This window comes from Prionailurus viverrinus, chromosome D3 (assembly GCF_022837055.1).
Source record: "Prionailurus viverrinus isolate Anna chromosome D3, UM_Priviv_1.0, whole genome shotgun sequence".
Taxonomy (NCBI): domain Eukaryota; kingdom Metazoa; phylum Chordata; class Mammalia; order Carnivora; family Felidae; genus Prionailurus; species Prionailurus viverrinus.
In genome coordinates, this window is record NC_062572.1 from 24,250,894 (window position 1) to 24,278,074 (window position 27,181).

The 27,181-nt window shown below is 45.7% G+C and overlaps 1 protein-coding gene across 6 annotated transcripts in view; it reads right to left on the reverse strand.

Moving 5' to 3' along the window:
- NF2 (NF2, moesin-ezrin-radixin like (MERLIN) tumor suppressor) overlaps window positions 1–27,181 on the reverse strand; it is an 81,521-nt gene that overhangs the window by 16,049 nt on the left and 38,291 nt on the right. For 4 of the 6 annotated variants that reach the window (XM_047827377.1, XM_047827378.1, XM_047827376.1 and 1 more), the window contains exons 5-14: window positions 23,574–23,642; window positions 22,647–22,729; window positions 20,713–20,788; window positions 16,005–16,139; window positions 12,880–12,954; window positions 10,036–10,149; window positions 7,385–7,507; window positions 6,496–6,713; window positions 5,020–5,125; window positions 1,122–1,249 (exon numbers count right to left, since the gene is read on the reverse strand). In XM_047827377.1, coding sequence (XP_047683333.1) covers window positions 1,122–1,249; window positions 5,020–5,125; window positions 6,496–6,713; window positions 7,385–7,507; window positions 10,036–10,149; window positions 12,880–12,954; window positions 16,005–16,139; window positions 20,713–20,788; window positions 22,647–22,729; window positions 23,574–23,642 — 1,127 coding nt within the window. The other 2 variants (XM_047827380.1, XM_047827381.1) reach the window with 2 other exon arrangements.

Sequence of the window (27,181 nt, forward strand, 5' to 3'; positions counted from 1 at the left end):
GGCTCAGTTGGTTAAGCATACGACTTCGGCTCAGGTCATGATCTTGCGGTTCATGAGTTCGAGCCCTCCATCGGGCTCTGTGCTGACAGCTCAGAGCCTGGAGCCTGCTTCGGGTTCTTTGCCTCCTTCTCTCTCTGCCCCTCCCTGGCTCATGCTCTGTCTCTCTCTCAAAAATAAATAAACATTAAAAAGGCCCAGGGGGGCACCTGGTGGCTTAGTTAGTTAAGTGTGGGATTTCAACTCAGGTCATGATCTCACAGTTTCTGAGTTCAAGCTCTGCATTGGGCTCTGTGCTGACAGCTCAGAGAGAGGCTGCTTCAGATTCTGTGTCTCCCCTTGTCTCTGCCCTTTCCCCACTTGCACTCTGTCTCTGTCTCTCTCTCCCTCTCTCTCTCTCTCAAAAATAAATAAACATTAAAAAAAAAAAAAAAAAAAAGACTAGACACCGATGCACCCAGCACCCAGCAGCTTTTGTGTTGGTTCTCCAGTAAGCTGTGGCATGAGTGGCCAATTGATCTGTGGTTGAGAATCCAGGGGAACCTCAGTTAGATTTCTCCTTTCCACCTCAGCTCCACTTCCACCAACCATGACAGCAGAAGCTGTTGTGAACAGGGCATGTGGGGGTTCAGCTCAGGGCTGCCCTGGACAGCAGGGCCGGCCTGACCTGGACGTTTGCCTTCCTCGGCCTCGAGCCCGAGTTTCTTCTCTGACCCTTGTTCTAGACATGGGAAGTGCCGCAGATCTCAGCCACCAGAGGACACAACTAGGAAGCATGTTCTGTTACTGTGTTAGAACGCTATCACGTGCTCTATCGCCACGTGAACAGCAGTCTGACTGACTCAGAGTTCCCGGAAAACCAGTCTGAGACTGTAGGTGAGGTTTTGAGCCCTGTAAACTCCAGGTCACCAATCAAGTATCATTGTTATCCTGGAAGACTGGACGCTGGTGTGACGTCCTTCATTCAGTTCTGATGAGGAAATTCTTCCTCTAGAGGATGGGAACAGAGCAAATCCTGCAGGGGCTAGTGACAGATGCTTGTGATAACCCTCCACTTTTCCCAAGCCCAGATGGCCCCACTCTAGCTCACTGGCTGGGGGCACGGAAGTCAAGAAACCACGTACTTTTCTTTCTCTATCTCCATGGAAAGCCGCTTCATGTCAGTATCCTTGAAGTCGAAAGACAGGCTGTCACCAATGAGGTTGAAGCTTGGCATGTCAGGAGGTAATGGCGCTGGAATTGGGTTCATGGGCTATGAATGAGAAATGTCTGGTTAGGAGGTTCGGGTTCTATGGGAACAGGGGGCACTGCTGTGTTAACCACTGATCCTCCAGCAGCCACAGAAATGGGCACACAGCACAGGCCCTGCCTCCCAGCACCACCATGGCCTCATGTTACCCCAGTCTATCCTGTTCCCCATCTACCCACACTGGCTGCTCCCAGGTGACTGGCCCCAAAGACTACAAATCCAGACAAATCATTCCTCTTCCCTCGAACCTTTGCCAGCTTTTCACGCTCAGCCAAATTAAACACTACTCCCACTCACTTCTTTGTTGAGGAAGCCCTCAAGCCCCAGGCTAGGAGCTGGAGATGCAGAGAACAAGACAGGGTCCCTGGCTCTGAGAAGCTGACAGTATTGTTCAGTAAACAAAGGTGCTTAAAGATCATCCCGGTTAAGTAAGGTAGACACTACAGCCAGGGAGTGAACAGAGGCCGGGGAGCTGGAGAAGGTGTGCTATGTTGGCAGCAGAGGATACGACAGAGGAAAAGACATGCCAGGCAAGAGGCACGGCACTGGGCAGGGCAGAGCATGCTTGACGAGAAAGCCGAGGGTCTGCGGCACCGGTGTGGTGAGGGGGGGGCCGGGACTAGACCATAGAGGGCTGCCCTCCATGCTGAGGGTTTGGATTTGGAAGACAGAGCCAGAGCAGGGCTTGAAGCAGACGGCAAAGCAATTAGACTTGAGGACTTTCTCATCCCAGAACAAAGGGTCATCTCAAATATGGCCCCGATCTACTTCTCCTGTGTTTCCTACTGTTTGCCCTATTAGATCATGAACATCACTGTTTCTGCTCCTTTGCTTAAACTATTCCTTTTGCTACATGCCACCTCACTTTCAAGGCCCTTCCCAAATACTAGGATTTCTCACCAAAGCCTTTCTAGATCCCTCTCGGCCAGATGGCAACTCTTTTCTTTGCTATACATGGTGCTTCTGGTTCTGTGGTGGCACTTCCCTAACTCCACCCTGTAAAAAATCCCTTTTGGCTGTGTCTTCTTCTTTTACTGTTGGCAAGTTTCCTAAGGGCAGGATCTGCCTCTCTTTCACCCTTGGATCCTTGGCTGAGTCTGGGACAGCGTCTGGGAAAGAGCAGAGGCCCAGAGCGCTCATCTGAGACGATGACAGGCTTGAGGCAGACTGTCTGCGTGGGTGTTGAAGGTGGTGCTGAGAGGGGGCTTCTGGGGTACTAGAACGTTCTGTTTTCTGATTTGGGTGCTGGGTGCATTGGTGTGTTGAGTTTGCGAGAATGCATCAAGCTGTACAGTTATAATTTGGGGCACTTCCCTGTATGGATGTTATACCTCATCAAAATCTCCAAAAAGATGGGCGCTGAGTGCTGCACTGTGGGTGAGAACAGACACTGGGACAACCTCTGTGGAAAGCATCTCGATGGAAAACCTGACCCCACGGTTCTATTTATGACAATTTATTCTACCAGTACATTCACCGTATGTGCAAAGATTTATGCTCAGGGATATTTTCTGCAGTTTTGTTCACAACTGCAGATGAAAACAAACTAAATACCCATCCATAGGGGACTGCTTAGATGAATTACAATCCATCCATACCATGAAATATGAGTAAAAGGCTGATATGAATGAGCTCCTCCAGGACTTATGTATTTACTGTTTGAAGAGCACATGAAGTTTGCTCCAGTGTCTCTCCTTCCTTCCTTCCTTCCTTCCTCCTTCCCTTCTTCCTTTCCTTTCCTTCCTTCCCCCCTTCCTCCCTCCTTTCCTTCCCTCCTTTCCTTCCTTCTTCCCTCCCTCCTTTCCTTCCTTTCTTTCCTTCCTTCCTCCCTCCCTCCTTTCCTTCCTTCCTTTCTTTTCTTCCTTCCTTCCCTCCCTCCCTCCCTCCCTCCCTTTGTTTCTACCTACCTACATACCTACCTACCCATCTATTTTTAGACCAAGAGTTGCATGCTCTACCTACTGAGCTAGCCAGGCTACCCCATTCCAGTATATATTTTAAAATCACTCGTATCTCAGGTGCCCAGCCCAGATGAGCCCTCAGACAACTCCAGTCTTGGCTGCTGTCTGCGACTGCCTCAGAGATTCTGAGGAAGGACCATCAGCCCAATCAATGCACCAAGCCATGAGAGAGAATAACAAATGGCTGTTTTGAGCTATATGGCTGGCTTGGGGGGTGGCCTGTCACATAGTAATAGATAACCAGAACAGATGACAATTGGAAACCGCTCACGTTTCTCTCCACCTCAAACCCTGGGCAGCTTATGCCGCTGTGCCCTGTGTGCCTCCTGGCTGCATGCCTTGTGAGTGTGCAGTGCACACACTGTGCCATGTGCACATCTGTGCACTGGCTGCGAATACCCTACAGTCTCTTTCTCGCCTGGCTAGCTCCTCCTTAGCCTTTGAGAGCCAGCTCAGGCATGATCCTATGCCTCTCCTGCCCCTACAAGCTGGGCTATGTTCCCCTCCAGGCCTCTGTGCACCCTGTCTGTATACAGACTCTGCATCTGCCTGGCATTATTATTTTTTTTAAGTTTATTTATTTACTTGGGAGAGACAGAGGCAGTGTGAGTAGGGGAAGGGCAGAGAGATAGAGAAAGGGAGAGAAAGAACCCCAAGCAAGCTCCATGCTGCCAGTGCAGAGCCCAGTGCGGGGCATGAACCCACAAAACTGTGAGATCGTGACCTGAGCTGAAACCAAGAGTTGGACACTTAATCAACTGAACTATCCAACTGCCTGGTGTTATATGGAACAGAACAGTTTGCTGAACTGAATGCACAGAGGAAGGGAAGGGAAGAGGCTTGTCTACTCATGGTGTGACCCTGTTTAATTGAAGTCTGCCTCCTTGTCCCAAAATTGAGTTTGGAAAATGGTTCTTACATGGCTATAGTTTACCCTGAGGTATACGGTACCCCTGCCCAGAACTGCAATGATGGTATACGTTACACAAAGGTAGTTGAAGATTACATTCAGCTTGGCATCAAGAAGCTACCGTCTCAGGTGCCTGGGTGGCATCTGTCTACAGCCCAGGTCATGATCTCACAGGTTGTGAGTTCGAGTCCCACATTGGGTGAGCTCGAGCCCCGCTTCAGGTGAGCTCGTGCCCCACTTCGGGTGAACATGAGCCTCACTTTAGGTAAAACATGAGTGCCAAGTGAGCCCCACTTCTCTCTCTCTCTGCCCCTTGCTCACTTGCAACCTCACTCTCTCAAAAAAAAAAAGAAGAAGAAGAAGAAGAAGAAGAAGAAGAAGCAGCAGCAGCAGCAGCTATCATCTCTTAAAAATAATTTGGGACTATATTACTTAGAATAAGAAAAACATGGGTGCCTGGGTGGCTCAGTCGGTTAAGCATCCAACTTCGGTTCAGGTCATGATCTCACGGTTCATGAGTTCAAGCCCCAGGTTGGGCTCTGTGCTGACAGCTTAGAGCCTGGAGCCTGCCTCAGATTCTATCTCCCTCTCTCTCTCTGCCCCTCCCCTGCTTTTGTTCATTCTCTCTCAGAAATAATAAATGGATAAACTTAAAAAAAAAAAAAAGACGAAGAAAAACATTTCAGAGCTAGGAAAGGCCCCATTGCCTGCTATCCAGGCAACCAGAGAGGTGACCAGTCCAAGGCCAATGGCAGACCAGACATTCTGCCCCTTCCCCAGCTTCAGGCCCTCTGCAGCATTCATTCTGCTGTGGCACCACCAGCGGAACTGAAGGGCTGGAGGGAAGAGAAAGCTACAAGGTCTGAAGCAGCTGCAGGCTGGCAGCTCCCAGCCCGGCTCACCGGGTATGTGGGCTTGGTGGTGATTTCCAGGAGCTTTTGCTTGGCTCTTCGCTCTGCCTCGCGGGCTTCCTGCAGGTCCTGCTTCAGCTGATCTGCCTCCTTGGCCCTGCAAGGAAAGTAGGAGATGTCAGGTCCATGAAGGTGACAGGTAGAAGAAAGACAGCCCTCTTCCCCACAGTCCCCCTGGAGAGGAGGGACCTGAGTTAACCCTGATGATGGCACCAGATCAGGCAAACAAGGCCAGTGGGGAGAGGGGGGTGGACACTGACATGAACATCAGAACTTCAAAGCAAGGATAACATTCCTGAGTACTGTTCACTGCAATGGTAAATCTAAATGGGAAGGGCAGGGAAGCTGCTGGGAAGGAGTCAAGTTCAAACCTTTGCAATTGGTAGAGGGAGAGGAGGGGGGAGGGGCCAACAGCTTCCTCTGCTTAACTTGTGGGTGAGAGTGAGCTAGGCAAAGGTATAGTGCATGAATCAAAGATCTTATATCGGATCACGAGGGACAGGATGAGAAAGAATCGATTCTTCACAGCCCCCAAGGAAAACAACTGCAGGCCCAGGGCCAACCTCAGGCAAGATGAGCAGCAACGCTGAGGTCTTCGTGCCTCACCCTGCAAGACACAGGACCCAGGGACCAGGCCCAACATTGGTCTTGGGGGAAGTGACCCACACACAGAAAGAAAGGGGCCCGAGACAGGGCAGGAAACAAAGATCCATATTCCCAGAAAAACATGCAGAAAGCGGAGAGGAAACTGTAGTGAATGCACCTTGGTAGCAAAAAGCCAAATTCAAGTGTTCTAGGTCAATAGAGCCAAATGCTGTGGGGAATGTGCCAGTGTTTATCTGAAGGCTGCAGGACCAGAACAATCCAGAGGCTAGAATACTCTTTGAAAAGTGGAGACTACAGTTCCATCCTTCAACCTGGTCGTGAGCTGGCGCATCCTGGCCACAGACAGGATCCTGGCCCTCCCCTCCTATCTGCCTCGGGAGCCTTAGCACCAAGAATGGCTGAAGGGAAGTGGGTTCCTCATTACCACGTTAAAGGTAAATAGCTGCTCTGTCCCCACATGTCCCCTAAATGAAAAGGGAAAAGAACCACATTTTTTAAACTTAAGAAGAGCCTCCTTACAGCTCCTCAGCTAAAAGCGGTCTGCAGACGTGCTTGATGGCATTCCTGCAAACATGGCTATCGGAGGGACGGCGATTTATCACAGACACAAGCATGACCAGAGGTCCACTCGACTAGAGAACCGTGTTCCTGAGCCCTTCCACTAACCCCAGCCCCCAAAGCCCACACCGGCTTAAGTACCAGTCCTCACCAACCTATCAAGGGAGGAGCCTCCCCCCACCCCACCATCCTAGAAGTTGAAGCAGCTTGTGGACAAGTGCGGTCAAGCTCTGCCTCAGGGCCAGGTTACAACTGAACAGCCCCTCGCCTGGGCCCCAGTGCCCTGGACTCCCCACCTCTAACCTCCTCTCCGATTCCTCAGCCATCTTCAGCGCCAGCACCTCAGCCTCCAGCACCTTCTGCTCCATCAGGCGCTTCTCTTCCTCCGTCCGAATGGCTGTGGCCTTGATGCGCTGCATTTCCTGTTCGGCCTCCGCAGCCTTCTGTGCCAGGAGTTTTGCCTCCTCCTCAGTGATTTGGGCCTTTTCCGCCAACAGGTCAGCCGTTTCCTCGGACCGCATCTGGAGAGAAGGGTGCTATCAGCTGGGATGGGGATCGATCACATGCCTGTCATCCCTCCCAGATGTGGCCTCAGAAATTCAGGTCAGCAGGAACCAGAGCGTCAGACTCCCCGGGGCCCTGCCACTGAATGCCCCATCAGATGACACTTTGGCAAGGGCCAGACGGCCACACCCTCAACTTTTCAGAAAGTCCCACCCATGGGGAACAACAAGAAAGCACCTTTTTGAGTACCACTTGAGCCAAGGCTTTTCCCTTTAAATGCGTGGTTCAAACCAGTGGGAGACAGGTAACAATGTTTTTGATTGTCACAAATCAAGGGTAAGGTGGTGCTAGTGGCATCTAGTGGGTAGGGGTCAGGGACACTGCTAACCGTCCTATGAGGCACAGGACAACTTTCATCACAGAGGGTGATCTGACCCCCGGGCAGGCAGAGAGGCCCTGCTTTAAAGGCGCCCTAGGGAAAGTGGGGCTTGGCCACACATGATCTCCTGCCAACATGGGTGGAAAGAAAAGGCACCGTTTTTTTTTTTTTTTTTTTTTTTTTTTTTTTTTAGCGGAAATGTCAAAGCAAATGTTACTTATCTGTGGTCCTCAGGAGGCCTACCTAATTCCCAAAACCCAAGGGAATCCCCGTGTAGCCTCCTGGGACCCAGAGTCCCCCAGAAATCACCAGTGCTTCGTTGGCCATTGTTGCTTCTTCTTTCATCTGCAGCAGCCTCCTCTCCAACTCATCCCTCGTGCGCTCAGCCTCCTCCCTCATCTGCTTCTCTCGAGCAAGGCGCTGCCGCTCCATCTGGGGGGTGGGGGGGGGGAACGAGAGTCATGGGGCTCACGACCTACACTGCCACAAGGGTCCTAGAACACGCAGTGTCCGGAGATGCCCAGGGAGACCCTCTTCGTCCCTTTACTTTAGAGGTTGGCAGTGTCATTCTTGTCACCTACCACCCTCTGTCCTTCAAAACCAGCTGGAGAATCAAAAGCTGTGTCCCTTGAAAAACCATCTAGGGGTGAGGGAACAAACAAAACAACAAAAAAGCCAGCCCTGCCAAGTCCACCTGGATCGAAGAAGGCATTCTTACACACTGTGTGCTGAAATGGCTACCCTGCCGATATCCCTTTTTGTTGGAAGACCTCACGTGGCTCCGCCCAGCAGCGGACAGGACGCAATGCAGATTCCTTCTCCCTGAGATGGAGCCCCAGAAACAGACAGCTTTCTTCTGGTTGGACGAGCCACCTCACCATTTCTCACCCACACGACCCCTCCCACATCTCTAATTTCATCCACAATCACTCCTGCCTCTGACCCACAGAGAAGATGGAATCGTGTAGTTCACACATTGTGTTTCACAGGGGGAAGCCACAGCCCCACAGCACAGACGCCCAGCCTCACGCAGAGGCAGCTCCTGGCCAGGCCTGCAACAGGAGGGAGCTGAGCGGGGAACACGGCCCCCTGTCCTTAAGGCACTGGTACAAAGCTGCCGCCACCTCCCATGCCTTCTGGATCACTGTGTTAATTGGGCCACATGCAGAGCTTAATAAGGGGAACAAGCACAGGACAAGTGCTATTCTCTGTGATCCTAGGGTATTAACTGAGTTCAGAAAGCAGAAGCCAGAAGTGACCACTGCACTATTTTCTTCCTTAAATAGAGCACATTTAATTACTTCTTGCTTCAATTTTCTCCCAAACCCAAGATTTTTAAGATTGCTGCCTTTTGTAAATACTGAGCCAAAAAAAAAAAAAAAAAAAAAAAAAAAAGGCATTGGGCCTCGAAGGAATAATGCAAAGACAAGCAATAAAATACTGTAAATTCTTCTCTAATTTTTCCCTTGCAGGTCAGTGAAAAACTTGGCCAGTTTGTTCTCTAATTTCCACTGCATTACAAATTTCCATTAGGTGGATTACTGTATCTCTATTATTCTCCCCTTGACAAAAGCCCAGGCAACCACCTTCCATTCCCAGCACTGCACTTCCCCCTAGACCTCCACCGGATAATAAGGGACCTCTTGTTTGCAAGGTGGTTTAAGTTCACAAAGGCTTTCAGGTACAATGTGTCCTTTGATCTGAGACAGAGAAGGCATACCATTAGCTCCACTTAACAGATGAGAAAACTGAGATCTGGAAGATAAGTCATCTACTAATGTCACATACTAACTTTCACATCTGGTTCCAAGGTCAGTGTCTATACTACTGGGCCATGGAGCCTGGCCTGCAGGTGCCAGGCCCCTGCCTCTGCTGTTCCACAGGCAGTGCAGGTGTGGGGTATATGCACGCTCTTCTCTGCCACAATCTCAAGGCCTACACACTCATTGCCGTCTTCAGATCTCTCACTTCTAAGCTTTGCTCAGCTGAAAAGAGGTCAAAGAAGGCTCTTCTTGAAGTTGCCACTTAGACCTTGCTGGCTCAGGAGCATTTCTTTGTCCAACAAAACCCATTCCACCAGCCTGGCCGCCAAAGCATCCCAAATAGCACATCTATAGTATGCAATCTCAGAGAGCAAAGAGATGGGAGCCCTAAAAGCATGCTGGATCAAACTGGGCATTTCATTGTAAATCTCAGGGCAGGGAGCCAGCCTCGCCAGAGTACCCACATCAGAGAGCTGCGCACAGACTAATGATCACTGCTCCGAGCCTGTGAGTCCTGCGGGCAGCTGACTGCAGCTGCTGCTACTCTGTCTAGGAGTTAGTCCAAAGCCACAGTGGATATTCTCAGCAGCGAGGCTCAGATTAGTTGTGTGGATTTCGGTGAGCCGAGATAGTTTATGAGTAGAAAACAATGATGCGGACTGTCCAGTCTGCTGATAAGCTCTCCTGGCACCTCCCACCACAGGCAATATGCCGCCTGGGCTGACCCGTGGTGGGGAAGTGTGGCCGAAGTCTAATTAGCATTCCCGAGGTAAGCATGAGATGCTGTCATGCATTCTATCACCTTCTAATTAGAAAAGGACAAGGCTGGGCAAAGGAGACCGGCAGGCAAAAAAAAAAAAAAAAAAAAGCGAGTTAGCTAGGTGAATGGATGGATGGATGGATGGACAGACAGACCCAGGCTTGACTATCTCTTCCCAAACCTGCATTACTCCCACTTCACTTAAGTGGGGAAATAACTAGAGATGTTTCTTTTGTATATGCTTTTAGAATTTATTCCTCATTTCCAGAGCCGACACCACACCAGCTGGGCATTGGCCAGTAAAGATCCAACAGGGATAAAATAAGAGAAGGTATGTCCATTGCCAAATGACACCTGTCAGCCTACGACTGCTCCTTACCTCCCAAGCCAAGACCAAGAAGCAGTGACAACAGTGGTACAGACATGGTCTTTCTCACCTGTTTTCTAGCCTTCTCCTCCCTGGCCTGGGCTTTCATCTGCTGAACTTCCAAAGAATCAGCCTTCCTTCTCCTCATAAAAAGGTCATGGTTCCCAATACAGAGCTGGAGAATCTGTGGCCATGGAAGCAGGAGAAATGTTAAACCCCCAAATGTACTTCACTGCCTACCAGCTCACCAGGGCTACAGCATCTTTGTCTAAGGGCTCTTGGGGGCAACAGGAAACCTAAAGAGCAAAGCACAGAGTGAAACAGCAAGGCCTTCCCTGCTAATGGCCTCCAGGGCTCTTGGCTCTGGAGACAGGCCTCCAGTATGCCAGGGGGCAAAAGTCACAGGTGAAGGGAGGTGCGTCTTCTGGATGCATCTTATTCTCCTAGGATGTGGCACTATAGGGGCACCTGGGTGGCTCAGTTGGTTAAGTGTCCAACTCTTGGTTTCAGCTCAGGTCATGATCTCATGAATCAAGTGATCAAGCCCTGCAACAGGCTCTGTGCTGACAGTGCTGAGTCTGCTTGGGATTCTCTCTGCCCCTCTCTCTAAATAAGTAAATAAATAGATAAATAAATAAATAAGAATTTAAGATGCGGCACTACAGATGAGGGAGGATAGGAAAGTTCATTCAATAGGGATAACAGGTTATTCACATGAAAAAACTATAAGCTGAGGGCAGCTGGCTGGCTCAGTAGGTGGAGCATGCTACTCTTGATCTTGGGGTCATGAGTTCGAGCCCCATGTTAGGTGTAGAGATTACTTTAAAAAACAAAACAAAACAAAAAACAACAAAAAACAAAAAAACACAAGAAGCTGAAGAAGCTGGATCCCTCCTTTACACCACACACAAAATCAACACCAGAAGGATTAAAGACTTAAATACGAAGATTGAACCCTTGAAATCTCTAGAAAAGAATATAGAAGAATATCTTTTTTTTAAGTTTATTTATTTTGAGAGAGAGAGAACCGCAAGCAGGCCCCATCCTGTCAGCACAGAGCCCAACACAGGGCTCGAACTCAGGAACCGTGAGATCATGACCTGAGCCAAAATCAAGCCTAGAAGAATATCTTTATGATCAGAGGATAAGGAAAGATGTCAAACAAAACACAATGAGCACAAATGATTAAGGAAAAGATGTATACATTTGTCTATGTTAAAATCCAGCATTCTTTGTTTGTTAAGACATTAAAAAGGAGGAAAAATAAGCCACAAGCTGAGAGATGATATAATCAATAAAGAATACAAACAACCCAGAGAAAAATGGCCAAAGGACATGAAATAAGTATTTGACAAAAGAGACAAAAAGCCTGGCTAAAAAATATACAAAAAGATGTTCAACTTCATTAGTAAATATAAAGATGCTCATTTATATAATACTGAGAAACCATTTCATATGCACAACACATGTCAAACAAATTTTAAAGGCTGATATTATGAGTGCAGAAGACATAAAGCAAAAGGAAGTCACACCCACTGCACTGCATCTGTAAATTAATTCATCTCCTTTGGAAAACAACATGGCTTAATCTTGAATTTGGACATACACTACAGCCCTGCACTTGTACTCTTAAGTAGATACTCTCTAGAGAAACTATTGCCCATGTGCAGCAGGAGGCAGGTACGAGAATGTTCCTACCAGCTTTGTTAAAATGGCAGAGAAGTAGAAAGCACTTCACTATTCACTAATAGGAAAATGACATATATATGGGGGCGGGGAGAGAGGGGGAGGGAGACATATATATGTATCATTGTGTGGATATATGTATATATGTGTACACTTATCTGCACACAATGGAATACTATACAGCAGTGAAAATAAAGGGATCATCTCTTTAAGCATCAAACATAGACACATCTCAGAAAATAACGTACAAAAAAAGTGAAGAGCATAGACAGTTGACAGCACTTATGTCAAAAGTACACAAAACTTAATAGTACATTCATTTTTCTGTATAGGAAATAAAGTTCTGAGGAAAAGCGAGTGAATAATGAGCACCCAGCTCAGAATGGTGATTGCCCTCAGGGAGGAGGATGGGGGAAACCAGCAGGGTGCTAACATGGGGGGGTTTAATAGTATCGGAGTGTGTGGTTTCTTAAAGCTGGGTAGTGGGTGTGTAGTTTTTTTTTTTTAATATTTATTTATTTTTGAGAGAGAGCACAGCAGGGGAAGGGTATAGAGAGAGGGGGACAGAGGATCCAAAGCAGGCTCTGCACTGACAGCAGTGAGCCCGATGTGGGGGTTTTGAACTTATGAACTGTGAGATCATGATCTAAGCCACTGAGCCACCCAGACACCAACTGAGCCACCCAGACACCCCACATAGCTATTTATTTTTGTCACTCTTTATATTTGATTTTTTTTAATGTTTATTTTTGAGAGAAAGAAAGAGACAGAGTGTGAGCCAGAGAGGGGCAGAGAGACAGGGAGACACAGAATCCAAAGCAGGCTCCAGGCTCCAGGCTCCAAGCTGTCAGCACAGAGCCCAACATGGGGCTCGAACTCACGAACTGCGAGATCACAACCTGAGCCAAAGTCGGACGCTTAACTGACTGAGCCACCCAGGTGCCCCTTTTTGTCACTCTTTATACCTTCTATACACATTATACTTATCCTTTTATATATATTAGTTACCTCCATAAAAATACTTGTTAAAAATCCCACATCACAAAATTCAGGTTTGACTTGTTAGGTTAAGCTAAAGAGAAGAGTCTTTCAAGTCTATCGGCAAAGCGTGTAGCAAGTGAGCTACCTATCATTCTACACCTCACAAGAGGTCACTCTCTCAAAAAAGGCGCTCAGTTTCTTAGAAAAACTTCAGTTATTAGTAACAAAAACTAGGATCTCAACTTACCAGCTTATTAACACGAAGCTTTGAGGAGTTAAATTTAAAGACATCGATTTTCTTATCCAGTGGTTTAATAGTAAACTGAAAGAAAGAAGCAGAAAAAGTTTCAGTCTGACAACCTAAAGTGTTAGCACCAACCAGGAAATTCCACAAAAGCAGCAACCACACTGGCAAAGATCCAGCACAAGGCTGCACCTTGTCCTGGCTTCCGGCGCCCGGGCACTAACCCACTGTGATTTAGAAGCAGCTGAGGGCATGGAGTCTGGGGCTATGGAAGGTCAGGATCCTGGAAGGGGTGCTGTCGGCACCATCTCAGGCTTGGAAACCTGAACTACGGACCCCTGATGGGCCCGACCGTGAGGCCAACGCTGGGAAGCCCACTGCAGCATCCCAGGCCCAGTTCTGCCTTCAGGAAGCTCATAACCTAGCTGGAACTAGACTCATGACTCAACTGTTACTTAAGAAATTACATCATCTCTTAGCACCTCATCGGGTGGCAAAAATCACAAATGTCATGGGGATTCAGAGTAGATCTACCATAAGTAGGCGGGAACTTCAGCTGGTCATAGACAAAGAGAATATGATAGAGGACCTAAAAGATTGGGTAGAGGGCTATTCAGGACAGGGCAAGCGACAGAAATGAGGCAGAGAGAGAAATGAGCAGACTGTGTGTGTGTGTGTGTGTGTGTGCGCGTGCGCGCGCGCGCGCGCACGCGCGTGTGTGTTTGACGTTACTAGCTCTCTGATGACTAAGATGATATCACGGGCTCATACTGGGAGGAAGGCAGGGGTGGGCTGGGGGTGGACAGTTGGAGGGGTTTGGGTTTGATGTGACAGCATACAGGTCGTCACCACAGGTTTCTGAACGTGGGGATTATCAGATGAAAGCTGTTAATAAAAGGAATAAAGTGCGAAGAAGAGACCGTGGTAGCAGAGGGAAACTGCTCTTGAAATCAAAGGGGAGAAAAGGATGAGTGATAAGGACAGGGTGGTAGCTAAGTAGGAGATCCCAGGGCCAGACCACAGGCAGGGAAGCATATAAAGGACAAACGGCAATTGCTGTTCTCAACCACTCCTGATTAGACCGTTCCATTTCAAAGAAGCACTTAAAAAATGGATATCTATTCCCGAGAAAGCCGTGCTAAGCAGATCAATACATCTGGGAAGATGTATTTTTGGGTATTTCTTTTGCATATTATACTGTCCAAGGAAGGAGGGGTTAGCATACTGAGGACAGAAAATGATCCTTTGGTTAGCTTTCAGTCAAGCTAACTTAGAAGCACTATTGCTCTTGTGTAGGCTGCTATTCGTGAATTTCTTGAGCTTATTTTTGGCTTTGAAGTCAAACCCCGGAGCCGTCAGTGGGAAACCACAAACAGTGGGGAAACCACAGGCTTTGCCGGGACGCGCACAAAGAATCAATGGATCACTTAAAATAAACCAACATTTCTGTTTTGACAGCACGGCTGTCATGCATAACTACTAAGACTACTTCCTATTATGTCAAGTCAGCTTGAGGTCCTCTTACTGCACGAAGTTATTGACATGATGGAACATGATGGTGCCCTGCCCCCGGAGAGGGTATATTAGAGTTTATTGTGTCAGGCTATACTAGGGGAGACTTTAATCCTTGGGTTCTGTGAAGAACGAGTGTTTTGGGAGCCTTTAGCACACAAATGTCTGGATATGCAGTAAACAGACTTTATGAAATTAGAGATGAAAAACTACCATGCCATAACATACCTACTACTTTAAGTCATGTGGGGCTTTCAATTTAAGTATGTTAAAAAAGCAATAGTTAAATGCTCCTTTTCTGAGGTACTTAACAAAAAATTTCAGAGCCAGAATGTTTTGAATTAAGAAGCTCAATCTGTCTCATCAAGCATGGCCGAGTAGATCTCAACCACTTATTGAAACCAGGAGCCTGGTGTTCCCTTTCTCAAGTTGCTACGAGGGAAGGGAAAACAGGAAATCTGCTCAGGGTGGGGGCTCTGCAGGCAGCAACACGAGCCGTCACTGTTCCTCATTCCACACTCAGCGTCCCAGCTGTGTGTCACCGAGCACCATCCAGGCCTACTGCCCTCTGCCCAGTACCCTGTGCTCTCAGGACTCCTACTCAGCGCCCTGCATCGGAAAAGTGCCCCCAGGGCTATGGCTTTGGTGAACATGGAGCTCAGCCCCTGCTATTCCCTTCACCAATCACCAAGTCGCCTGATCCCTCCACATCTTCACTTCCTGATGTGACACAGATACCCCAAACCCGGCCCCTACTCTTGCAGCATGTTCTCAGGAGGAGAAATCAGAGTCGGGCTGAGAGCGCTTATGAAAGCAGAAAAGCACCGGATCATTATCACGTGTGTCATCAGTCCCTTGCGATACAGGCCTGTCTCACAGCAGTCCAGTCCTTGCTGGACTGTAACTTCCCTGAAGGTCGAGACTGGCTTTTCTACATCTTCGTTTCCCCTACGAAAACTAACACAAAGCAGATGCTTGATAATTCCTTTAAAATTAACAGAGAACAAACGAGTGAATGAACAAACCTAAGATTACAGTGTTTGGGAAAGATCACCATCCGGTATAGGAACATCTGACTTCTAACTTAGAGTGCTCAGCCAAGTTATTCAAACTTCATTATTTTTGAATTCTCATAAGCAGTTAGCCTGATATTCTTATTTATATCCTCACAGAGAGACAGAAAGAGATACACATACGTATATATACATGTGGGGATAAATACTTAGACAGATATCCCCACCCTACGTATCAAGCACTAGACACCGAGAGAGGGTTTAATGTATACCACATTGAAAAACACAAACAGAATTTCTCACCAGAAATGGAAAGGCAAGTAATAAGACAAGGTTACTTTCTGGTTGGTTTACTGTTCTTTGGGGTTTAGTCTTGACAAGTTGAGCTTCCCAGCCTCTTGTTGGTCAGCAGGGGGGGTTTAGTGATGCTACTTGAAAATAGGATGCCAATACTGCTCTGTAAACAGGAAACAGCAACCAAAAACCCAAAGCCTGGGGAGTAAAGGATTTTACTGATAACAAGGAGAAGTCCAGGGAGGAGGAGAGATGGGGACAGGCTGGCAGCTGGGCTGCTGGCATGTCTGCATGCGGGGCCTGTCCTACCTCCTTGTCGCTGTACGAGATGTTTCTGATTTCATTCCACGGGAAGGAGATCTTGGGGGTCAGCCTGTTCTCAGGGTCATAGATGTGAAGCCCCAGAGCATCCACTCCAAGCAGCAACTCTGTGCCCTTTTTATTCTGTGGAGTCAACAAAGATCAGCCACCGTCAGCTCCAGCAGACGTGTGAGATTTTATTCAACTTCCCAAAGAACCTGGCACATGCTGTTACATCTGACGAGTTCCAACAGGTCCCAACAGAAGTCACAGCTGCTGTGTAACCCAGGGGGCTCCAGCTTCCTGAATTGGGGCAGGCAGAGGCAAAATACCATCCTCATGACTCAGTGTCTCCCAGAGGGATCACTGGGGGCTTCTGTCACTGGCTTGATGGCTAAAGTAGCAGCAATCTAAGCACTGTTACCTCCAATTAAATACAGTAGTCGCCCCACACCCACCCCTTATCTGTGGTTTTGCTTTCCACAGTTTCAGTTACCCCAGTCTAGAAGCAGATGATCCTCCTTCTGAACTACTGTCAGGTCAACAGGAGCCTAACGCTACATCATAACACCTACGTGATCCACCTCACTTCATCTCATCATGCAGACATTTAAGCCTCTCGCATCATCACCAGAAGGGTGAGCACAGTACAATAAGATGTTCTGAGAGAGAACACATTCACATAACTTTTATTATAGTATATTGTTATAACTGTTCTTTTTTATTGTTAGTGTTGTTAATCTCTTACACCTTGAGCCTAATTTAGAAGTTAAAATTATCATAGGTATGTCTATACAAGAAAAAAATATAGTATAGATAGGGTTTGGTACTATCCATGGTTTTAGGCATCCACGGGGGCTTTTGGAAAAGTACTCCTATGGATAACGGGGAACTACTATAACCAGGTTATCACAGAGGTAGAATAAAAACCCATAGGATTAAACATTAAAAGAAAAGGTAGGGGGCGCCTGGGTGGCTCAGTCGGTTGAGCATCCGACTTTGGCTCAGGTCATGATCTCACGGTCTGTGAGTTCGAGCCCCGCGTCAGGCTCTGTGCTGACAGCTCAGAGCCTGCAGCCTGCTTGGGATTCTGTGTCTTCCTCTCTTTCTGCCCCTCCCCTGCTCATGCTCTCTCTCTGTCAAAAATAAATAAACATTAAAAAAAAAAAATTTAAAGAAAGAAAAGGTAGTTGTACTACCAGAAAGAAAATTCTAAGTGCTAGGATCAAATGGTTTTATTTTATGTTAAAATGTAGTCTCAACATGATAAAGCAAATATAGTCAAATGTTATAGAATCTAGACAGTGGGTATCTATGGGTATTTGTTATAAAATTTTTTCAATTTTCTTATATGTCTGAAAATTTTTATAATAGAACACTGGAAAAAATACTCCAAAGTGAACTGTATATAAATTATACCTCAATAAAGCTGTTTGAAAATGTGATGGTACATATGTTGGTTGGCAGGCAGAGCAGACAGAAGGCAAGTGTCCTGGGCCTCCATGTCACTGACCCAGCAGTGGGCCTGGGGTTACATTTTCAGGCTACAGATCCATCCACCTGTGCTGTGTGGTCTGGCCCTTGTGTGGTAGTGGAAGGAAGCTCCCTGCACAAGGACCTAAAGCACCTGACCCCTTGCTGACAAGAAGGAAATTGAACCAGACTCAAAGGCAGGAAAATAGATCTGCAAAGTGAGAAGGTGCTCGGACTGTGATGAGAAGGACCAATCTAACAGCAGGTGTCAGATGGACAAGTGAGCTCTCCAAGATAAATCTTTTTACTCCTTCTAACACCCCAAAGTCAGGAGCTATCACTAAACCAGGAGAGAGATTCCCTCGTCTGCAAAGCTCTTAAAACTACTACATTAACACAGTGAGGCTTTGTACTTTTAAGAGCTGTAGTACATTCTGGAAAACGAGATACTTCATTATATTTGTGACTTTTTTTTTTAAGTTTATTTTTGAGATAGAGATAGCGCACACAATGAGCAGGGGAGGGGCGGCAGGGAGTGGCGGACAGAGGATCCAAAGAGAGCTCCGTGCTGATAGCAGAGATGCGGGGCTCGAACTCATGAACCATGAGATCATGACCTGAACTGAAGCCAGATGCTCAACCAACTGAACCACACAGGTGCCCCTGTGACTATTTCCTTTAAATTAAATTAAATTAAAAAAAAAAAAAAAAAAAGGATTCTACCCTCTGCTTCCTATCATGATGCCAACATTCCTAGGGAAAAAACAGAGAGGTGCGACTCAAGCAGTCCCTTTTAAATTGTTTTAAGCACATATCTTCCTTAGTTGATGGTGAAATTACAAAAACTTGCACACAAATGATACTAAAATATCCATTAGCTTTGTCTACTGCATTATACAAAACATATACACATACAAAATAGTGTATTTTGGTCTGATTGCTACAGAAATATTCCCGGGGACCTGGGTGGCTCAGTGGATTAAGCATCTGACTTTGGCTCAGGTCATGATCTCACAGTTCATGACTTTGAGTCCTGCATTGGGTGAGCTCGAGCCCCACTCTGGGTGAGCCCTGCTTCTCTCTCACCTTTCTCTCAATGCTGCTGGTGGGATTCTCTCTCTCTCCCCTCTCTCTCTCCGCCCCTCACTCACTTACACTCTCTCTCTCTCAAAAAAAAAAAAAAAAGAGAGAAGAGAAAAAGAAAAAAGAAATATTCCCTAATGAGAAACTGGTTTTTAAGGATTGTAAAACACTACTTTTCTAGAATCTAGATGGTGGGCATATGGGGCAAGAGGAAAGATGTTGCCAAAACCACAGAAATGTGTTAAATTAGTCTGACCTTAAAGAAACCAGACAATTGGGGCACTTGGGTAGCGCAGTGGGTTAGGCATCTGACTCTTGACCTTGGCTCAGGTCATGATCTCACAGCTCATGAGTTCAAGCCCCACAGTGGGCTCTGTACTGATGGTACAGAGCCTGCTTGGCGTTCCGTCTCTCCTCCCTGTGCCCCGCCTCCCCGTTGCTTGCACACACACAATCTCTCTCTCTCTCTCTCTCTCTCTCTCTCAATAAATAAAATTAAAAATTAAAAAAAGAAAGAAACCAGACAGTTAGCAAATACAAATTAATAAAACTTTAGAAAATAACCTCGGGGCACCTGGCTGGCTCAGTCAGGAGAGCATGTGACTCCTGAGCCCAGGATAGTGAGTTCAAGCCTCATGTTGGGTGTAGAGCTTACTTAAAAAAAATATATATATATATAGGGTGCCTAGGTGGCTCAGTTGGTTAAGTGTCAGGCTCTTGACTTCGGCTCAGGTCATGATCTCACAGTTCATGAGTTCAATTCCCACATCGAGCTCTGCACTGACAGCACAGAGCCTGTTTGGGATTCTCTCTCTCTCCCTCTCTCTCATGTGCTCTGTTTCTCTCTCTCTCTCAAAATAAATAAACTTAAAAAAGAAAAAGAAAATAACCTTTTGCACGATTATAGAAAATCTTTTAGGTACTCGTTTGCTATACGAAATAACATAACTTGCCAGTGTAATTTTATGTAATGAAATCCATTAAAAATCGGTATTTAGAAAACAAATCAGGTAGAAAGCTATCCTAAATTACTTAAAGATTTTATTTTTAAGTACTCTCTATGCCCAATGTGGGACTCAAACTCACAACCCCAAGATCAAGAGCCACATGCTCTGCTCACTGAGCCAGCCAGGCCACCCCATATCCTAAATTACTTAAAATGTAATACAATTTACCCAAATTTCATATAAAATTTATAAGAACCCTGAAAAGGAAAGTAAACCATAACTCCAATAAGGGATGCCTAAGTGGCTCAGTCAGTTAAGGGCTCTTGATTTCAGCTCAGGTCATGATCTTGCGGTTCATGAGTTCAAGCCCGTCAAGCCCCTCGTTGAGTTGTTGAGTCGAGTCTCGGGATTCTCTGTCCCAGTCTGCCTGCTCCTCCCCTGCTTGCGTTCGCTCACGCTCTTGCTCTCTCTCTCACTCTCTCTCTCAAAAGGAATAAATACAGATTTAAAAAAACACCACAACTATAATAATAAAGGTGGACCACTGTGGATGGTTATTTTAACATCTACTTATCTGTAGCTTGGAACCAGCAATGGAATACTAGAGCCAATCCCATGAATTCCTTTGGAAGGAGCTCCTAGATGCTGCACCAGCAGCAGAACCTTGGGAGAAAGATGCTCAAGAGGCCCACCCAGCCAGGAATGAAAACAAAAGCCTCTGGTGCAGAAGCAGTGGGTTCCCAGGGGACAGCAGTGGGACTATTAACGGTCTGAAGAGAAAACCAATTAGCCTGCTAGAGAGAACAAGAGTCCCACCCAAACAAATCAGTAATCTATAAAAGCAGCTTTACTCTCCTTGTGCCTTGGGGGAAGAAAGTATTTACAGGTGCTCCCTGTGGGCCAGATCTCACAGAGCCAGAAATAATCAAACATTACACTCAGAGCATTCAAACAGGTTTCTGCTGAGCAGAGCCCAGGACCAGGCCCAAGTCCCCCGGGGGCTCAACTGACACTTAACTACGGAGGATCTAATTGAAGTCCAGAAATAGAAAATGAGGCTATAAGACCCTCTCCTCTTCCTCTTCCCTTCTCCTCCAGTGAACCATTAAAGAGTCTGCTATCCTGGAATAAGGAAGTAACCCATTTTCGAAAGCAGTTTGCCCCTGATTCAGCCTCTGTTTATACACAGGGAAGTCAAAGAGGATTCAACACACCCGGATTGCAAAGTAGTTCACACCGTACATCTCCAGGTCCTGAGCTATCTTCAAATATTCCATTTCAGCTTCGTCCCTGTGAAGAGAATGAAAGACACTGTCACGGGAACTAAGTGAGAAAACGGAGGGCGGGCACACGCCACCCTGAGCATTGGAACCTGCCAGAAGATGTCAGCCAGAGCAGATACCAGCAAGGCTCTTCCCAGCCCTGAGTCTATTAAACGCACCGAGGTCAAGCAGAATTTCCCGGCCTCATAAAAGCCAGAGAACAGATTCATTACAGTGTCTCTTGGCTTCAATTTCACGCTTTGCCCTTGATAAATAATGATACCCGTCTCAAGGAATTCAAGAAAAACACGTGGTATGTTATCTTCTTCCCTCAAATGGATTTGGATATGCAAATTTGATTTAAGTTGTTGCTTTATCTGGTTGTGAACTTTTTTCACCTACAAGGTTTTGGTATTGAAACAATTCTCTCAGCAACCTACCGGAGAGCTACCTTCCTGATTTTATTTCTGTGGGTGTTGTCAGAGATTAGGTCAAGAGCTATCGGGGCTGTAAAACCCAACCCAGGTCACCTACTTCTAAGCTAGGAGTCAGATTAAGATCTTAAAGCAATGACTTGCAGGAAACTCCCAAATAGGTGCGATATTGAAATATTTTAACTAGGTCTCCCTATGACCTTGCCTCTTCCCTCTCTCCAATCTCAAAATGCTCTCAAATGGAATTTTAAAAATTCAACCTGAGAGAACACACAGTGTTGGCAAGCACGTGGAACAACTAGAAACACACACACTGCTGATGTAAACTGGTACAAACAATTACCTTGGAAAATCGTTTGATGTCATTTGTAATAGCGAAAAACGAAGAGACAGCCCAACATACCCAACATCCACCAATAGTGCAATGGGGAATTCATGCTTTAATAACATAGTGGAGTTCTGCACAGCAATGAAAATGAAACTGTTACTGCTATTACACACCACAAACCAATTCTCACCATATGATTCTGGGTAAAAGAAGTAAGACACAAAAAATAGGGACTCTCCAATCGCATGTAAGTAAAATTTAAAACATGCACTGCTACTCCATCGTCAGGAGAGTGGTTAGCTGTGGGGAGGAAGGATGGGGAGTGATAGTGGGGGGGGGGGGTGGTCACGTGCTATCTCATCACCTGGTATTACACGGTGTTTTCACTTTGTGGTAATGCATTGAGTGGTACATTTAAGACTTGTCCACTTTTCAGTATACATGGTATTAAAAAAAGAGCACGCTAGGAAGTTGATTTGAAGAGGACAATATTTTAAAGACTAATGAAAAGATGATCAATTCCTACAGTGATCAGGGAAATGCTAATGAGTACTTAAGATACATGTCTCCTCTTTTAGATTACAAAAATTAGATTGATAAAAATGAGTGGTAGGGAGAGAAACGAGGCGGGGAGAGACGTGCACACACTGCTGGTAGGCAGGTAAACAGGTCCAGCCTTTGCGGAGGGCGATTTAGTGGCACCTGTCAGAACACAAAATGCTCATATCCTTGGACTCAGCAACTCTTGCAAAGAATGTATCCTCAGAACTGCTCATATAATTATATAACAACATTAGGCTGTACATTGCAGAAAGTGAAAATCTATAGCCACTCCAAATGTCATCAGTAGGGAAATGGACACAAAAGCTACGGAATATCCATACATTATAATCCTTAACGTGAAACCTAAATTGCCAATGAGTGCAGTGGGCCTGTACATCTGGACAGGCTGTATTCATGCACTAGAAGAAGCACACACAACACTGAAGACCAGCTACTCCCAGCGCTCCCTTTTTCTATATACCTCGGTACTGCATTTTGTTCAACGAGCGTGTCCTAATTTCATAGTTCTTAAAAAAAAAAAGTCCATACGGAAATGTAAACCGACAATGAAGCAGCCTCACCTGGCTCGGCCTCGGTGCTCCGCGTACCAGGCTGTAATTCTTTCCTCCCACATTTCTGGAGTCATTTGATACAGATTTATTACCTACCAAAAAGTAGAGCAAAATAAAAAACCCACATACAAAGAAAGTTTTGGTATTGTATGCCATTTTCATAATTGTGCATCATTTTTACAAAATAGCAAAGCTATTTTTAAAAAGCCACATACAGGGAGCCAGTCACACGGCACAGAGGTGGTGCGCACAGACAAGCACCATTCAGTTTGAGTCACAACTCAGAAGGGTGCACCATTACTCAGGCGTAGGTGCACCCCTCACCCAGCTGCCGTCCCTCTTTCCTGGGCTGCGCGTCCCAGAGGGAAGAGCTCAGTTGGGTCGGCCAGGGCTAAGCTGTGTGTGCTGCTGCCTCCACCTGCACAAAAGCCATCAAAGGAGCAGGGAAAGTCAGGTAAAGGTGAGAATCGGGCCTTTATTACACATGACAAATGAGTGGAGCTATAAAACCGGGAGCAGCAAAAGGGAGGGAGGGCCTGCTTTTGTGGCTAATGAACAAGATGAACACTGAGGATTAAAAACTACAATGTCCACCCCAATTCATCTCTATCCACCCTGCCCAGCTGCAAATAGCTCAGCTCCCTGGGCTGAACACACACTGCTCCACACACCTCCCTGGGAATCGCTGGTGCTCACCCACCTTGAAGGAAACAAACATTTACAGCCCTGGCAACCGCAAATGAATTCCACGAACCTTGGCTTTTTAATATTCTTAACAGAGATTCAACATTCTTTACTCATCAAGATTGATCACAAAATATTTATTTAAATGTTTCTGTCATGTACTTCCAATATTCCTTCAAGCCCCCCAGTTGGCTTTATCACAGAGCACATCTCTGCTGTGTCTTCCCAAATAGGGGATTGATTTCTTCTTACCCTTTTTGGAAGCAATTCTTCTTGGGCCAAAAATCCCCGCTTGTGAACAGAGGGGTCATAGTCACCATACTGGAAGGAGAAGAAAGGAGAGCAAGCGATTGAGATTCTAGAGACAACTGCCATTTCTGAATGGAGACTGACTCTGTCTTATCCCCTCCCAGCTCGGGGAGCAATTCAGTTCCAATTCAGTTCTGATGCCAAGTCAAGATTTCTACCTTGCTAGTTTGTTACCCTTGAATGAAAATACAAAGCTGATTATATCTATGAACAGAGTTGTATAATCCCGTGAGGGATGGATGGGTAATGTGCTAATAAGAATGTGACATTTGTATGGAAATGTAGCCGTGTTTTCTAACCCAAAGAAAGCAGTCACTACCAAACATTAGCTTTTGAAAGGAAACAACAAAACACAACTGTGAAAGTTGTAATTAACAACGTGTGATAAGAGTCTTACCTACAAATCCTTCTAAGTGGCTGGTAATTGGAGACAATTGCTAGGTTGGGAGCTGGGAATAACGCAGGCAATAGTTCCAATACCTTTCATTCAAGGCTCTGAAAAGTGCTTTGGAGAAATCTGATGCCAAGGCTGTCATTCCCATTGTACAGACAAAGAAATGAGTAATAGGTTAACTGATTTTCTTAAAGCTGCAGAGCAAGTCATTAATGGGGCCAGAAATGCATTTTAATGTATTTATTTAGGGACAATAACTTGGAAATTTATGTTCTGATTTAAGAATGAATATCCCTTTCTTTCCGATGTTCATCAGCAACTTTAAGTTGTGTCTCATCCCATGCCTGCTAAAAAAGCACCATGAACTGGGGTGCTTGGATGGCTCACTCAGTTAAACATCTGACTCTTGATTTCAGCTCAGGTCATGATCTCATGGTTCATGAGTTGGAACCCCACGATGGGCTCCGTACTGACAGTGTGGAGCCTGGTTGGGATTCATTCTCTCTCTCTCTCTCTCTCTCTCTCTCTCTCTCTCTCTCTCTCTCAAAATAAAATAAACTTTATTTATTTATTTTTATTTTTTTAAAAATTTTTTTTTTTCAACGTTTATTTTATTTTTGGGACAGAGAGAGACAGAGCATGAACGGGGGAGGGGCAGAGAGAGAGGGAGACACAGAATCGGAAACAGGCTCCAGGCTCTGAGCCATCAGCCCAGAGCCTGACGCGGGGCTCGAACTCAGGGACCGCGAGATCGTGACCTGGCTGAAGTCGGACGCTTAACCGACTGCGCCACCCAGGCGCCCCAAAATAAACTTTATTTTTAAAAAACACCATAAATTAATGTCTTTTAAGAATCTCATCATTATCTTGCAAATAGTAGAATTGTACTGCGTTTTTTGAGCATTTTTAAAGGAATTAATTTGTCAAATTAAACATTTAAAATATGCAGTTTTTGTACCCCTGTCTTCATTTAAAAAAACTTGAAGGAACCTGGCTTCTCTTGATCTTCCAAAGGCCTGAGGATGTGATGAGTGAGTAACTGGACTGAGTTTTAAGGGCACTCTCTCGGGAGGCAGCTGCAGAGCACAGGTAAGAACCTGGCTCTGGAAGCAAGCAGCTAAAAATTCAATCCCAGCTCTTCCACTTATTAGCTGTGACCTTGGGAATTTTTGTGTCTTGGTTTTCTCATCTGTTAAATAGGGATAATAGCAGTATTTGTCTTATAGGACTTTTATGGGGATTAAATGAAATAATACCCATACAAAATTTTTTAATGTTTATATATTTTTGAAGGAGAGAGAGACAAGAGTGTGAGCAGGGGAGCGGCAGAGAGAGAGAGGGAGACACAGAATCCAAAGCAGGCTCCAGGCTATGTGCCGTCAGAGCCCAACTCGGGGCTTGAACTCACGAACTACGAGATCAGAACCTCAGCCTAAGTGGGATGCTTAACCAAATAAGCCACCCAGGCGCCCCCACCTCTCTGATTTTTGAAGGGGTAGGATGCTAAAGCAAGCCTTGTTAGTCGCATTTGCAGACCTCTTAATGGTGCTGACCAGACTCTAAATGCCGAAGTAAGCAGATATGCAAAGTTAAAGTTGTAAATTCAGGTTCCAAAGGCTTGTAAGATTAACGACCCACATTACCATACTGAGCTCCCAGCTACTTCAGTGATCAAATATGTTACACATTTGAGCAATGCAGAGGCAGCAAAGACCCTACTTAAAGAACTTCACCGCTGGACTAACTCCACCTACAACATTAAAGCCACCTTGATACGTGTGTCTGCTCTTAAATGTCTCTTCAAAATACAAAAGAAGAAGAAAATCCTTAAGTTGTGGCAGTTAGTGAATATAAAGGAAAGTCATACCACTCCATAGATGGAGATGGCTGTTCCTCATCCTTTTATGTACGGATGCATTCTGGTAACAAAACCAGGAGTGGATTTACTTTGAAACTAATATATATTGGGTTCAGGTCTCTCTGCACCTGTGTGGGCCTGAACTAATTTTGTACTCAAAATTTGGTATTCTAGCATTAAAAAGAAACTTCAGGCTCCACAAAACCTGGATCCACCCCTGATATGAACCAATTGAATTTAAATTCAAGAAGGGAATTCACCATTTAGAGGACTCTTGAAGTCAATTCTTAGGTTAAACAGAGGCTCTTTCTGGATATGAAATACTAGCCTCTGCCTATATACATGGGAAATTCGACCAAATGCTCTGAACAGGATTTCACAAAACAGATTTGGTCAATACATACACAGAATGAATAGATTCCTTACCAAAACACCGGTCACTATATTCAAGGTGGATTAAAGGCTCAAACCCATAAATGAAAATCCATAAAAATACCAGAATAAAATGTAGGACATGTGCAGAACAACAGTTGGTGAGGCAATTCTAAAAGTCACCCAAAACATAAAAAGATTGACAAGTCTGATAGATTAAAAAAAAAAAAAAGATAAAAGGTCAACACCCATAATATATGGAGCTCCTATAAATCAATTAGAAAAAGATAAACAAGGGGCGCCTGGGTGGCGCAGTCGGTTAAGCGTCTGATTTCAGCCAGGTCACGATCTCGCGGTCTGTGAGTTCGAGCCCCGCGTCAGGCTCTGGGCTGATGGCTCAGAGCCTGGAGCCTGTTTCCAATTCTGTGTCTCCCTCTCTCTCTGCCCCTCCCCCGTTCATGCTCTGTTTCTCTCTGTCCCAAAAATAAATAAAACGTTGAAAAAAAAAAAAAATTAAAAAAAAAAAAAAAAAAAAAGAAAAAAGAAAAAGATAAACAATAGAGTAAAAAAATGGGCAAGCTGTAAACACTTGATTCACAGAGGAAAGAAATACAAATGGCCAATAAATCTATGAAAAGATTCTCAGCCCCATGGTAATCAGGAAACAAAAACTTAAAAAAAAAAAAAAACACACCTATTTTTCTGTCAGATTAGCAAAAATTTAAAAGACTGATAGCATCCACTATTGATGAGGATGTAGAAAAACAGGTATTCTCACACACTGTTCTTTTTCTTAAAAAATTTTTGTAATGTTTGTTTATTTTTGAGAGAGAGTGCACGTAAGCAGGGCAGGGGCAGAGGGAGAGGAGGACAGAGGATCCAAAGCAGGCTCTGTGCTGACAGCAGTGAGCCCAACGCAGGGCTCAA